At 45.2% G+C, this 15940-nt stretch overlaps 1 protein-coding gene and 1 pseudogene across 4 annotated transcripts in view; one reads left to right on the top strand and one right to left on the bottom strand.

The window, feature by feature from the left end:
• The window catches only part of Tbc1d1 (TBC1 domain family member 1), a 182934-nt gene that overhangs the window by 82807 nt on the left and 84187 nt on the right, over window positions 1–15940 (bottom strand). For all 4 annotated transcript variants that reach the window (XM_057771450.1, XM_057771451.1, XM_057771452.1 and 1 more), the window contains 2 exons: window positions 4410–4850; window positions 1817–1906 (listed from right to left, as the gene is read on the bottom strand). In XM_057771450.1, coding sequence (XP_057627433.1) covers window positions 1817–1906; window positions 4410–4850 — 531 coding nt within the window. The remainder of the gene's footprint in view (window positions 1–1816; window positions 1907–4409; window positions 4851–15940) is intronic.
• LOC130875515 (60S ribosomal protein L17-like) lies at window positions 8378–9221 on the top strand (annotated as a pseudogene).

Below are 15940 nucleotides of genomic sequence, written 5' to 3'. Positions count from 1 at the left end.
GGGTCTTGTCGCTGCCTTCCAAGTCTACCAGAAGCAATTGTGGCAGCTCTAATTTTTAGACTTATTTAATGTGTATGAGTGTTCTACCTTGACATATGTATGTGTACTGTGTACATGCCTTGTGTCGTGGAGGTCAGAAATGGATAATCTATTCCCCGGAACTGGGGTTAGGAATGGTTATGGGCCCTCAGCAAGAACAAGTGCTCTTAAACAGCGAGCCATGGCTCCAGCACCAACAGTTAGTTTCCACTGTCACCCTGACACGATCTAGAATCACCTGGGAGAAGGGCCTCTGGGAATGTCCGGGGATTGTTTCGATGACATCAACTAGCTAAGTAGACCCACACTGAATACGGACGGCACAAGGACCACACCCTGGACTGAACGAGAAGGAGACCGCAAACTGAGCACCATAACCGACTAGACCTCAGAACCGGGACTGGAATGAAACCTTTCTCCCTGAGCTGCTTTTATCGGGGTATTTTACCATAGCAACAGGACAGGAAACTAAAACAGCAAGTTAAGTCCAAATGAAATATCTTCTGTGACTATTAATTCTCAAGGCCTCCGAAAGCATCGCCATGCGGAAGTACAGGCACACGTAACTTAGGGGTCAGAAGCTCTTCAGGAAAGAATAAACTACCACACTACTCTAAAACAACAAAGGTCTCCTAGCATGGTGCATGTCCCTGATTCCAGCACTCGGGAGGCAGAGGCAGGTGCAGATCTCTGTGAGCTCAAAGACCAGCACAATCTACAAAGTTCCAGGACCATGGGCTGCAGAGAGAGACCTTAAATGCCTAACAGTAACATTTTAACATTTCAACATAATTAGGATCAATCAAGATTCTGACACTAATGTCATTTCCAGGCAAGTATTTTCCAGCCCATAACTGCCGACATATTCTGATCTTAATCAATGTCCTCCATCAGCAAGCTAAGAATCTAATAGAGGCTGCTGTGTGGGGGATGCCATTTATCAAAGTTTCTTTGAAAAGGCTTCTCTATTCAACTTGTTAAAAACATTACTTATTATCAAAATCAAAAACAGTATCTTTATGACCACTTAATTAGCTTACATTTTATATTAACAAACAACTAAGATTTTTACATCTTAGTACAGAAACGAAAAGTTAGAATATAAGAAAAAAATCACCAAACAGTAACATAAACGATTTCTTATTTGCCAGAACAATCCAGAGAAAACTGGCTCATCACAGTTAACAGATTCCTCCTAAATCTCTCTATGAAACACAGCTGGAAGACTAACAAACACGGAAAGTTTCACGTAGACACTGCATTCTGGGTAAACCCCCTCAAAGATAAGTACAATCCATCACAGTTACAGGAAAAGTAATAATGAAAATACAAAAGATTAAAAATTTCAAGACTATGAATTATATATAAAGCATATATAATTCTATATAATATATATGATTATATAAAAACAGATATTAATTACATATACCATATGCATATATATCAAGCATGTACATATATCAATTATACATAAGACATGTGCACACACATATACATACCAATTATATATAAAATATGCACATACATAAAAGCCCTTGGAAAAAAGCAAGAAGATATCAATACCACTATAATAGGGGAAAAAAGGAGGGTAGATAATTTTCTCTAGCACACTGTTCTAAAAATCAAAATTGTTAATTTTAGGATTATAATTTACCTCAGTAAATGATGAGATAAAGAGAGATGGAATCCAGATTAAAAACCTGCTGTTTTATACAACATTGCTTCTCCTGTGTGCTTAGAAGAACTAAAATTTAATTAATAATTTGTCTGCATTTACCTGAGAACAAAAGGATATCTCCTTAAAATTTTTCTCCAGTGCAATCTTTTTGGTGTCAGGGCTGATGAGGTAAACTTCAGACTGGCCAATCTTAAAAAACAAACAAACGAAGAGAAAGAAATGTGTTTCTCCTGAAAACTGATTCATTATACACGTCATGGCCTATGGGGATAAGGATAAAGGCAAGCTCTTATAAAACTGTATCGCTGTAAAGAGTTTCAAAGGTTATGCCACGGATGTCAAGTGACAGGAGACACCTATGTGACACAGCAGTAATCCGATGACAGTTATAATAATGGCAGCAATAATAATGATCTTCCAAGTCCACACCCCCCTTCAAAGGAAAATTAGTTTTCTACACAAGTGAGTATTCCAGAAAACTACAGTTTCTATCTAAAATTTCCGAAAGACCTACGGAGCAGAGTGTCCTAATGCCAGGCTGGCTATGGGAGTCTGTAGTGATATCTGTGTTTTAACAAGTAAAGCTTGCTTGAAGATCAGAGAAACGTGTAGTGAGCCATTAGAAAGCCCTTTTCCTCTCAGATCCAAGGGGCGATCCTGCTCGCTCTCAGACTGCCACCTCAGACTTCATCCTCTGACTGCATCCTCAGACTCAACTGTCCCCGCCACACCTCAGACTGCATCAAGCTCTTGTCCCCTCCCGCCTTCTATTCCTCTCTCCGCCCAGTCATATCCCTCCTGTCTCCACCTCCCTAGAGCTGGGATTAAAGGAATGGGATCCCAAGTGCTGGGATCACCTTTGTGTGAGCTCTGTTTCTCTTTTAGACAGATTCAATGTTAAGTAGCCCAGGGTGGCCTTAAACTAAGAGATCCCTCTGCCTGGGATTAAAGGTGTATGCCACTACTGGCTGACCTCCAGTGGCTTAGCTCTGCCCTCTGATCTTCAGGCAAGCTTTGTTAGATTACAAACAAAACATCACTACAGAAGTCTGCCTCCCTGGCCGTCACCTACATACGCTGAAGTTTCTCGGTTCCTGTATGTGTTGGTTTCTACAGATTTAATCCCTCCTCAGAATCAACATTAGCGGTCACTCTAACAGACAAGCTTCACTTCCAAGCCCTTTACCCTTTGGAGAACAAGACAGAGGCTGAAATGCCGGATCACAAGGGGCACAAAGGTCTTTACTTGTTTACTTGTCATTAAGTGAGATCCAGGAATGTGAGGTTGCTCCTGGTCTCTCTGTCATGACTGCTTTCCCATCACATCACATCAGCAGAGATCTGATGTGAGGAATAAAGCCCGGACAACTAAGGGGCCTGCCAGGCGAAGCAGTGGAGTGAAGTCTTCAGGTCTCTGAGGTATAGAGCACCTTCCCACCTCTTGGATCCCACCTGCTGCTCTCTGAACCCAGGAGGAGACCCTGCCTGTTGGCCGTGCGTGGAAACCTCTGCTGGGTGAGAATCGCATCAAAGATGCCTCTCCTGATTCCGAGCATCCCCACAGCATCCACTACTTCTCCAGTGTGCGCTGCCGTCGTAATTGCATAATTGCTGGTGTGTCAGTTGCCTGTCCGCATTGCTGGAATCTAAATTCCGCGTGGGCAGAGACTGTTCACAGTTCTGTTTCTAGGATATTGTAACCACTTATAAACAAATGCACCGAGCAGCCTTTCTCAGTAACACTGCAGTGTTTAGGAAGAAGCGTACAGACCACAGATTAAAGCACAAGTCTTACTGCCAGCCCAGGACTCGTCCATGTACTACGTCAGTTACGAAGAGAGAAGTCTGACACACCATCTGGATAGTTTAAGGATGCATTATGCTGTGTGTGTGTGTGTGTGTGTGTGTGTGTGTGTGTGTGTGTGTGTGTGTGAAGGTGTTCACAGAGTTCAGAAGAGGATCTCTGAAACCGGCGTTATAAGGGTGCAAGTCACTTGATGTGGGTGCTAGGAACCAACTCAGTTCCTCTGCAAGAGCAGAATGTGCTCAGAGGCTGAGCCATCTCTCCAGATCCATTTATGGATCTTTAAAGCCAGCTATAACCACACTACACTAACCTATGTGGTCAGTTCCCTTACTGCTTGGCCTTTCTGGTGCCTAGGGCGAAACACAGAAAGCCACACTGTGTCTAAGCCAGTTTTGCTCATTACCATGAATAAAGCAAAGACGCAGAGGCAGAAACTCGCCAAGGAAAAAGCCACAGACCAGCTCACTTCATGAAGAGGGCAGAGTCCTGTCCATTCAGACCCAGGGAAATCCAGAAAAATCCAAGTCTCCATGAAACTCCAATAACTGGCTGGCTCCCTTATCTATCCCTTTTCTTCCATATGGCTAACAATTTAACAATTTTCTGTTTAAAAAACAAAAATAAAAACAAGCAACTAAACTAGTATTTTAGTTGGGGTGCAAGTTTTAAATATAAGGTTATCTAAAAATCATATTACCCTGATAAACAATGGTATTTATACATTAATAAGAGTACTTTCTGCTTAAAACTGTGTTGAAACTTACATAGTTTTGAACCTCGTTTACATAACTATTCTTTCTTCAGTGAAAGGGTGTGTACAACCACTGACGCATTAGCTGATTTTTTTCAGACCTTCAGGGTGCAGAAAACTGCCCAAGACTTTACCGTGAATAGCATAGTTCGGTTCTCCTCCATGTCTGTGGGCTGAACCACACTGTGTCCTCCGATGAGGTGGTTTTCGATACCGTCGTCGAAGGAGCTAAAGGTGCTGCTGCGGAGGCTGGCGTCCTGGAACTCCTTCCTGAAGGCCAGTGAACGCAGTCCGGGCTGAGAAAAGGACTTGCGCATTGGCCGGGGTCCTGGCGCTGATGGCTGCCCCGTGGGCGCGTCCCAGTCTGCTCTGCGGCCGCAGCTCACGTGGTTGAACTTTTCGATGCACTCGTCGATCAGCGCAGGTGGCGCCTTCTTGTGAGCCACAGTGACCCTGCCGCAGAAGAGCACCTCGAACTTTTTGGCGAAGGTGTCATCGAATTCCGAGGGGCAGCGCAGCTCCTCCTGGCGGGCAATCTTCCCCGCTTGCCGGATGGAACTGATGATCTCAGGCACCTGCGAGAAGGGGAGCAGGGTTAGTGACATCATGGGCACTGGGTAGCGGTAGAGGGCACACAGGACCAAAATCAGTATCACTCCTGCTGTATGTGACTCACAGACCACAGCGCCCTCCAGCGTTAAACGGCCAGTCCCAGGCTGGCTTTGCGCTCTAATCCCTAAGGTCCTCAGGTCATCTCCACTAAGTTTTGTCTAAAATGTGATTCACCTAAACGTACCAACTCTTTCAGAAGAGTTCCAGTCAGTGTCGTCTGAGAAGCCTTCCTCAGTACATGGTGGGACAAAGAGCTCTAAAATCGTCTTGCTTTTATTGAAACTATAGCACCATTGTTTTTTTCAACAGCAACTAACAAGTTATGACTCGATGCTGTATCTCCTAACGTTGATTATAAAACAACAGAGCTAGACAGTTTGAAACAAGGAGGGCAGAGAACCCAGGCCTACTGTCACAGGACACAGTGGGGCTTCTTACAAAAGAGGTTTTTTTTTTTTCCAATGTAAAAGTCTTAAAGCAAACGGTCTCTGGTGCTATAGTGTCCCTCCCTCCCCATCCTGTCTGCTTATGAGTAGGCTCTCCACAGCAGCTTCAGAAAAAAGATGGAATCCATACCACTGTCAGTGAACACCTTGCCCTGCTTAGGTGACCAGCAGCAGCCACAACACTCACTCTGACATTCATGGTCTGTGAAAATGTGGCAAGCATGGACCTAATCTTCCAGTTTTTGCTTTGACAGGACAGGACACATATTTCTTGTATAAAACTTTGGGTTGAAGGCCAAACACCTACAGGGCCCTGTTTATTTAATATCATAACCAGAAAAATCCAATCCCCTTTCCAATTCAGATTAAAAAGATTAACCACTGTGTACAAAAAGGGAGATTGCTTCAGTTCGTCTTTAAAGAAAGCTTGTATTCTATGTCCATGACATAATTCTCAAAGACCCACTGACTCTCAGTCACTAAATACTGAGCACACTAAACATAGCCTTTCCACCAGAAAGATTAGGGTATCTCCTGTCAAGCTGTTTTAGCACCAGAGTCAAGGATGTCTTCAGAGAGAGATGTGTCTTTAATAGCGGACTCCTAGGCTGGAGGGAGGGTGACATCAGCAGCTAGAGCACTCACTGCTCTTTCAGAAAACTGGGATTCAGTTCCCAACACCCACATGGTGGCATCTCTAACTCCAGGCCCAGTGGATCCAATGCCCTCTTCTGGCCTCATAGGGTACTGCATGAACATGGCATACAAACAGGTAAGCAACACACACACACACACACACACACACACACACACACACGCACACACAAATCTATAAAAAAATTATTTGTAAAGCAGAAGATTTAAATAATATTTAAAAGCTGAATTGTAAGCTGGTGAGTGGTAGCCCAGGCTTTTAATCCCAGCATGGGGGAAGTCAAGGCAGGTGGATTTCTGTGAGTTTTAGTCCAGCTTTGTCTACATAGGGAGTCCCAGAACAGCTAGGGCTACACAGAAAGACCCCAAAACAAATAAAAAGTTGTTTTTTTTTAATGTGTGTGTGGAGGGGTGAGGAGCTGTTCACATTGTTGTGTGTGTGTGTGTGTGTGTGTATGTGTGTGTGTGTTGAGGTCAGAAGACAACCTGTTGACTTGGTTCTTTCTCTCCACGTGGCCCTGAGACAGAACTCAAGCCATTAGCTCTGTCAGCAGGCACCGATACCTGCAGAGTCATCTTGCCAGCCTGAGGCTGAGCTTCAAATGGCAACCATAAACCGGTCCTTTATACGCTTGTGCTATAGCCCACTCACGTACGGCCAAATAAGCTTGGGAAGCCTGTGGCAGTCTAGACATTGTTGTTGGTAGAAAAGTACAGAACAGAAACAGCAGGAAGTCTAAGCTGCAGTCAGAACGTTGTTAATGATTCACAGGACCACAGCAAAAAACAAAAGACCATGGTTTCTCTCTGTGGGAGAGGGACTTCAAGATCAGAAGCACTGAAGATTGTCTAGTGAAAAGTTAGTTCTGTGTGGTAAAAACAGCATCGCCAATGTACGCAGCGCCAACTTTCTCAGCAGGGTGTGAGACTGTTCTAACAGGAGTCACGTGGCGCTCCCCAATTATTAACTGTACTTCCGCACAGAACACACATTTATTCAGTCCTTTGAGGACTGCTAAGCTAGCCAACGTCTCTATACGCTGCACCCACAATGACTCAAGTGAGCAATGATGCCTTCCATCATGTTTCAAAGAGGGGAAAAAAATGTTTGGAGCCATAGGAACTTACAGCACTTCAACAATAACACAAGGGCTACAGAATTGAGGGCTCAAGGATCCCCTTGGCTCCGCCAGTCGGAGCAGCTGAGTAGCACATCACACCCAGGTCAGAGTTGAGGCTGCATGGGTTTTCTAAGTATGGATTTCTTCAGTTCTTTGATTAGAATCTAAAACGGACACACTTCATTCAAAGACCATGTCCTATCTCTCTCTCCTTGCTGGTGGGCCTCATAATTTAGACATAAATTTTACTCAAGCCTCCTGCCATCCAGCACCAAGAAGGCACATGCAAAGTGATGTACAGTAGATAGCAGGAGATGGGCACCAGCTCATGCAGGACAAAGGGTGAGGTGAAGCTCTGGACGGCAGGGGATGGGGGAAGGATGAGGAGGGGATAGTGGGAGGGAACAAAGGGGCCCTGGAAGACCTGGCATTAATTCAGGACTGAAGAGACTAGAGAAGGGCAGACCATGGCGTGGCAGACCAGAGGCCAAGCAAGGGTGACGCAGAGATGTCATGTGAAAGTAGGTGGGCAGGAGCTTGAAGCTCACGGATGTCAGCACTGACCCCCAAAATAAACATAACTGAAAAACAGTCTGTATGGTCTATAGGAATATATACATCAGGTTGCAATGATCCCTGCCCCCAAACAAAACAAAACAAAGACCCCAAGACCTTCTTGGGGCAAACACACTGGGGTCACTAGAAACTCACTCCCTCTGATAAGATCTGGGCCTTTTACTGAGAATCTTGCCTGCTTCGATCAGAGCACTAAGAACTACGTCATTCCTGTTCGCAGATAAACCGATAAAGCAAATCCAAACTCACCAGAGCAGAGCAGAGAGCCTGAAAACGGTTTTCCTGGAATAAATTTAACAAGGGCTTGGGTTTGATTAGAGCATCTGATACTATGGGAACCATAACAAAAAAAAGTTAGATAATTAAGATCAATTACCCAAAATTAATGAAACAGGCCTGTTCAGGTACATAAAATTCTAAGAATCAGATATTTCTGTAAGTCAAGTCCTTGTTCAAGCGCACGGGTCAGCTTTGTAAGGATTTGGGGATTTTAAGGGATTATAAACACACTGCAACTGTAATTTTATTCACAAGGATTTAGGAGGGCATTTCTGAAATAACCTTTAGAATAAAAAAATGTCACTTTCATTTTGCACTTACTGGTTTGTCTACCAACTATTAACATATAAATATTAAATTATTCTTTTCAGTGTCTTGGCCTCCTCTTCCTGGAGCCTGGGGTGACCTGTGAAGATGATTCCCTACTCTCTTGACCCCAAACCCTACAAAGTCATGCTAATCAAGAGGTTCAAATCTTTTTGTGTACTTTTTTTTTTTTTTTTTTTTTGGTTTTTTGAGACAGGGTTTCTCTGTGGTTTTGGAGCCTGTCCTGGAACTAGCTCTGTAGACCAGGCTGGTCTCGAACTCACAGAGATCTGCCTGCCTCTGCCTCCCAAGTGCTGGGATTAAAGGCACCACCGCCCGGCCTTCTTTTTGTGCACTTTAAAGACACCCGTGACACTGCCCAGGCCATCAAGGGCATGCATATCTAAAACGCCACAAGTTACCTTAAGCATGTCGCTTTAAAGAAGTCATGTGTGTTGTGGTGGTAGGAGTGGCGGAGCTGGTCAGTGCACTCAGGCTAAACAGTAGGGTTGGACACGGGGTTGGGGATCCAAGAACTGTTTTGCTGCACATGACTAAAAACGCAGAGTAATGCTAACTAAAGAGTAATGCTAACTGAAGAGTAATGCTAACTGAAGAGTAATGCTAACTGAAGAGTAATGCTAACTGAAGAGTAATGCTAACTGAAGAGTAATGCTAACTGAAGAGTAATGCTAACTGAAGAGTAATGCTAACTGAAGGGCTCAGACACAGGTCCTCCAGGCACTGAGCAAATCTGGGTGAACACAGCACCCAAGATGGCCGGCGAACTCACAGAGCTCACAGCCAGATTAACCCACAAGTGAGCTTCCCCTGCCACATCGAGATGATCCCCACTGAAAAGGAACAGATTGTTCCAAAGCCAGAAGAGGAAGATGGTGCAAAGAAGAAAAAGCCATCCCTGAAGAAACAAAAATTTATGGCATGGGAGTAAATTCAGCATAAAAAGAATGCAGATAAATGTTTTTAAAAGTCTAGCATCTCATTTAAAACTATAACAACATTCATATTATATAACAGAGAAACCATCTGAAGCTGCAAAAAGATGGCAGGAACACTCACTGCTTCCTCCCTCAGAGGAAACGTTTTGTATGGTAAGGAGTTAAATAAAAGCAACAGTAACAGTAATGACAGTAAAAATAGTCATAGAGAAACAGCTTATTTCATATTAATTATTTTCCCAGGAGGAACAGATGCGTCTGTGCTGATAATGAGAATTAGTGCTTGTTTGTTGATCATGAGAAACTACTTTAAATCAAGCTCCTCTTCCCCATACCTTATCTGCCTCTAATTTCACACAAAACTCTTTTCAGTATCTTACTGGTTTTAATACCATTTAGAGAGGAAAAAAACAACAGCCACCCTCTATATAATATGCAAGGCCATTCATGCTGTGCACTAGGCTGGCCTCACAGGATAAAACTGAGACTTCAGCAAAGGATGAATGGGACAAAAGCAGCCACACCGCGTGGTGGATTCCAACCACTCTCCATAAAGACGAGCACACTGTCGAAGGCTACACAGACAGAATGAGCACAGGACAGTGACGGGCCGGCCACAGGAGGAGCGCTAAGCACATACAGAGGAGAGAGAAAAGAGCCCAGGCCTTCTTAAAGAAACTGAAATACAGATTAGACTAACTTCGGGGTTTCCCACACTTGGCCCTTCCTAAAATAAAACCAGGTACCAAAGTGCCCAAAGAGTCCAATTCAACTCCATTTTTATTCCTATGCAAGAAAGGATTTAATAAAATTTCAGGCCCCATTTAAAAGACAATATTCAGAAACAGAGCCCAAGAGAATTCCTGTTTGAATTGTTTTCTGTTCTCCCCACACCCTGCCTTCTGGCTGTCACGTAAATAAAACAAGGGGGGAAAATAACCACACAGAGTACCAGTGGACAAAACTGGGCAGGAGACACGAGTCCCCTGCAAAGTGTCCAATGCTACCTCACATCTGGGCCAGAATGCCACTAGGAAATGTCTGCTTCCTCTCCTTGAATGGGATTCATGTCTGAGTTCAGAGGTATCTGTCCTGATGACGGGCAGGGCAGAGGCTGACATCATGAAGCCTCGTGAACTCTCACTCTGGGACATCACATGCATCCTCTGTTTACCTAGAAGCAGAACCCACCTGGCCGAAAACACAGCAGAGGGATTTTCTGGGTTTTTGGCCAGATCTCCAAAGGCAAGACTTCATTTCTTATATAAAAGGCAAGGCCTTCCTTCCTTAGGGGACAGGAAGAAAAGAAGAGAGCTCTGCCAGCAGGTACAGACCCCAGGTGACAGGCAACAAGAGACACGGTTGTCCCCAAGGAGGCTGCACTTCTCTCAAACCCCAGCTGGGAACCACATCACACACAGACAGGAAAACACTGCTGAGCACGCTCGCTAGCCTCAGAAACTAAATGGAATTGTAACTTCCATTCTCAGAACAGCAATGCCCCCCATTCATAAACAACTACAGCTAGCCAGAGCCAGCACCTCTGACCTCATCTACATACCCACCATGACAGAAGCAACGAGCTCATCAGAACCAAGGCATCCACTAGCAATGGAGACTTTCATCTTACATTCTTCCTTCGCTATCTCATTTACGGAGTAAAATTCCAAAAGTGTGTTTGTGCCAGTAGAGCTCGCCCCCTTGTGCGCCTTCTCCCTCAGCAGTCCCTGGGGCCTCAGGCCTAAATCCGTACCCACAGGGGTATCTCTGCGCTGTGACCCTGAAAGGTCCATAATTGGGGGGCAGTAAGATGTCAGCCTGTTGCTACTCAACAGAACAAACGGAGTAAAGAAAGGTACAGGCCTGCCTTTGCCCTGTTCCGCCCCCTCGCCTCAAAGAGGCCAAGATTAAGGCTCAGGCCTGGACTGCCTGGCCTAAAAGGGTCAAGCTCAAGACCCAAGGAAGAAACAAACGTAAGTATTGCCATTTTTCAATAATCCATCCTCTTTTTCTTTTAAGTAAGGTTTTTTTAAGGCAGGATCTTATTTTTTTTCTCAAGTCAAAGCTTGTGTTTCCTTAGCTGTCCTATAACTCGCTCTGTAGACCAGGCTGGCATTGCACTCACAGAGATTCACCTGCCTCTGCCTCCTGAGTCCTGGGATTAAAGGCGTGCGCCACACCGCCCAGCAATCCATCCTCCTTTTTAAACACAGGAGCAGAATGTATTCTTCAGTCACTTTGATACATATTTAATACACAGTCACATCCATATTTAATACATATTCACATAGATATATATTACATACATATTTAATACATATTCATATAAAAAAAAGCCCAGAAACATCTATAGCTACAGGGTTTTTTTTTTCTCCTGTAGTTCATTGTGTTATCTCATTTCCTTCTCTTTCTCTCTTATACACACACACACATACACACAGGCACGCACACGCACAATGTTCTGCAACTATTATCACTGGGACCCTATATTATTGACATATCAACCCATATAGAACCATCTCATTCCTTTTAGAAACTATGGCATTAATCTTACTGCAAGATATGATTTGGATCGTAACCCCTCCCAACACTCATATATTATGAAAAGCTTGGTCCCCAACAGGCAGCATCATTGGAGTATGGTAGAAATCTTAGGAGGTAGGGCCTGAGAGCTAAGAGCATCTGACAGGGTGTGGCCTTGAAGGGAATGCACGAATCTCTAATCTCTGTCTTTACTTTCCCCATCAGGAGGGGAGCAGCTTTCCTTTGCCACATCCTTCAGCCTCAGATAAGCAGCAGCAAGGCTAAGTACCTCTGATGGGGCACACTTGAAACCTTGAGCTCAAAGAAAGCTCTCCCTGTCTCAAGCTGTTTGTCTTGGGTGTTCTATCACAGAGAGCTAGCCAGCACCCGAGGTGAAGACCAGGCCTTGATGCCTAAGACTATTCAGATCCACCTTGGTCACCTGCTGCCTTTCAGAGCACACAAGGTGCGCTTGGACGTGTGAGCGCGGGGAGAGGGGGCTACAGGAATAAGCCAGCTGCCACTGCTAAGTACTACACCAGGAGCACAACCTGGGAGAAGGTGGCACAGAACTGCCCCTTAATAAACAGAGATGGACTCTGGCTGTTGGTAGAAACTGGTCCAGAGTGAGGCCTACATCCTGAAGCAGTTGACACTGTAGTCTCCTGCATGGACAGATCCCACAGGGAGACATATGCAAGAGAATACTGTGACATTTGCTGATTCCAGCACAATCCAGGCAAGTCACCCAAGCCCCAGGATCTCAGCTGCTGCTATCAACAGAACCCCAAAATGTAGGGTCATTTTGCAGCCAAAAATTAAATAAGGTGTGTAATGGTCTGTCCTGTCCCTTTAAGAGACAAGCCCCGCCTACTCCCTCCCCTGCTCCCTTTCCCTTCCCCCAATAACCCACTAAATAAATACCCACTTTCTCCACATGGCATGCCTATTCATCTCTGTCTCTCACCTACCGCAGCTTCTCGTGGGACCGGCTGCCCTGCCAATGACCCACCAAAGTCTCTCACCCGCTGCCTCTCATCCGCCTGAGACCCACAGAGGCCTCGGGTGGTGGGATCAGCTGCTGCTCCTCATGGCCTGCCATGGTCTCCCACCCTCCGCTGCTCTAAATAACCCGCAGCAGCCCGCCCCTCAGGGAACTGCACTGTTTTACCTTTACTTTGGTGCTCATGGCTCAGCCAGGCTCTCTCTACGCCCCTTCCCTCCCAAGGGTGGGCTGAGGATACATGGAACCCTGGGCTCAGAACCGGGTATTTGCCTGAGTGCTGACCTCTATGCAGACCAGCAGCTTCGGTGGCGAGTTTTCCCCTTCCAGTCACCTTAACCACTTCTCTAAACCTGAGGAATTGACTGTTGTTCCTAGAAATGGGAAGGTTGAGCCCTTCACTGACATTCATCTCTGGTTGTTTTCCATAGCTAAAAACGTGATCAGACTACCCAGGGTGGTCTTCCCACACTAGCACTGCACACACTGAGCAGTGCATTCACTTTGGGGCCCGGGGTCCCTCGGATTTTTCTTTTCTTTTGGACTGCTCATAAGTGGTCCCTGCTGTGAGAGACCTGTCCAGGACGGCCTCTATCCTCTGGCTTCCCAGTCGCCCAGACTGGAGTCGGCTTCATTAACACCCCACCTGTAGAGAGAAGACATTCTCCTATAGGCTTTGCAGTGTTCATGTTTTCACGTTTTCAGCCATAGTATCAACCCTCAAACTATTAGCTACCCGCCTGTGAATGCTCTGCCAGTATCCCACTGGCTCTGCTTCTCCTTTTGCTGGGCAGTCCCTTCCCCACCCGCCAAGGCACCAATGTAATGGTAAAACACCATGGCACAGTTCCCCAAGGGGCAGCAGCAGTCTTCGGGTGGCAGTGGGCCACTGACAGAGATGGATAGGAACGCCATGCAGAGAGAGGGTTTGGGTATAGTTTATATGAAGGCGAAAGGGGGAAAGGAGAGAAGGAGGAAGAACAGAGAGAGATGGGGAAAGAGAGAGAGAGGGGGAGGAGGGGGAAGAGGATAGGAGAAGAGAAGCTACTCCTTAGGGAGAGAGATGGAAAGGAAGAGGAAAGAGATAGCTCAGGATGGAAGCATAAGGAAGATCAGCTTGCCTCAGCGGATGGGGGAGGAAGTGGGTGGGGTTTGTCTCTTAAAGGGACAGGACAGACCACTACAAAGAGTGGAAGAGAGAACCTACACTTAATGACTGCCAATGAATGTTGTTCATCATGATGTTTGCAAGACAAAGACTAACTCCACTGCAGTTCCCAGAGGCAAGGAGCTGATTACTATTCTAATCACTGGGACTGACAATGACAGAAATGTACTCTAGGCTATGAACGAGCAAGCATAATCCAGCCAAATGCAAAAGAGTAGACTACACTTTCCACCCAAACTCTCCTCCACCAGCAACTTTCCAGCAACCTCACAAAGGGCACCCTGCCTTCTCCTTCCACCACTCTAGTATCCTAGCCCCCACAAGAGCATCATGGAAATCATGAGCTTCTGAAATACAGCAGGCTTGGAAGTGGTAAGCAGCTCTGTGACATGCTTAGGTAGGCTCTACAGACTTGCCAGAGTAAAACACCTAGGCGATAAGTATCAGCTCCAAGAGAACACAATCTCCATCTCTTGCTCACTGATGCAGGTAAGCCAAGGGACCTGAAAGAGCGTAGTCGCTGTATGAATTACAGCAATGCAAACTGCAATGCTAATAACTTCAAAGTTTTTAAGTGATAAAAAAAATTAGCCAGAGTGATGGTTCACATGTTTACCTGAAAATACTCCAGAGTGTCACAGAGAAACTGTGTAGGTTACAATGAAAACAAACAATAAAAAGGTTTCGACTTCTAACTTGCCCTATAGTTTTGGAGGAAGTGTGCCCAACAATTCTTCATACAGCCCTGTGCACACCTTCCTAAAGAAAAGAACACACTTCTGGCAGAGTGTTGACTTATTCTTCAAGAGAACTGCAATATAATTGTGTATGAAAGACTGTTATTTCTTCTACATATTTTCATTCATAGATGCCACTTTAAAACTACTACTTTATTAGTACTGTGCATACGGAATGTACATGGGGTGTCCACATGCAATGGGGCACAAGTACAGGTCAGACAGCTCTACGAAAAGAGCTCTTCCCTCCACCTTTATGTGAGCTCTAGGGATCAAATTTCTCTTCAGGCTTGTACAGCAAGCCTTTACCTGCAGAGCCACCATCCCAGCCAAAACCAGATATAGTTAAACAGAGCGTACTAAAGAACAGGGCTGAGTGGTGCCACGTGTGCAGGCTCCGGGCAGCAGCAATAGTAATACAGTAGTTTGTTATTTTCACACGCATATGGTGCTTCCCCCTGTACTTTATACACATTAGTATTGTAATCTTTGAAGGGTTTAAAATATTTAAAGCCCACCTTTGGGGTCTGTGTGGTAATGCACCCTTCTTTAATTCCAGTGCTTGGGAAGCAGATGGCCTCTCCCGACACAGGTGGATCTCTGTGAGTTTGAAACAACGCCATTTTGGAGCACAGTCACCAAAAAAGTATACTCTTTACTTAAACCAGTCCTTCCAAAGTTTCTTTCTACTATAGTCGAGTAAGGCCTTCTAGTGGCAAATAAGCTAACAAATAGAAAATCCTTCAGCGTCAGGAGCATAGTGAAGTGTGTAAATTATTAGAAATAAGCTGCAAACACAAAAACAACAGAAGACAAAACCCTTTTCAGTTGGTAAGTGTCCACTGCAGTCTCAGCTCGCCCAAGGTTCATGTGAACAAGATTTAAGGACCTGAGTTGGCTGTAAGCCTGGGATAAGCCCACAGAATGACCTGGATATCCAAAGAATGGAAGGAACAAAACCCTAGGGCATTAGGAGAAAGGTCAATCTCACATCAAGTGAGAGGTCACGACCCTACACTCTTGCTGATCAGACCGCAGGCATAGGTTCTGATCTTAGAAGACTTCCAAAGCCACAAGATGGGGAGGTAGTGTCTGCAAAATCCTGAGTGGAGAATGGGGGAAGGGGCCCAGGGATTGAGTCTAGAGAGGCCCCCAACTCCCAGGGAGCAAATCTGCCCCCAGAAAAGGCTTTAGCATTACACACCAGCAAATGGGAAACAAAAGTGAGTTGAGTTACACGCTGGTTTGTAATTTGAATCACACAGTACACAATAAATGTGT

Source organism: Chionomys nivalis, chromosome 6 (assembly GCF_950005125.1).
Source record: "Chionomys nivalis chromosome 6, mChiNiv1.1, whole genome shotgun sequence".
Lineage (NCBI taxonomy): Eukaryota > Metazoa > Chordata > Mammalia > Rodentia > Cricetidae > Chionomys > Chionomys nivalis.
Note: the sequence above shows the minus strand (reverse complement) of the source record. Positions and strands in the feature narration are given on the sequence as shown.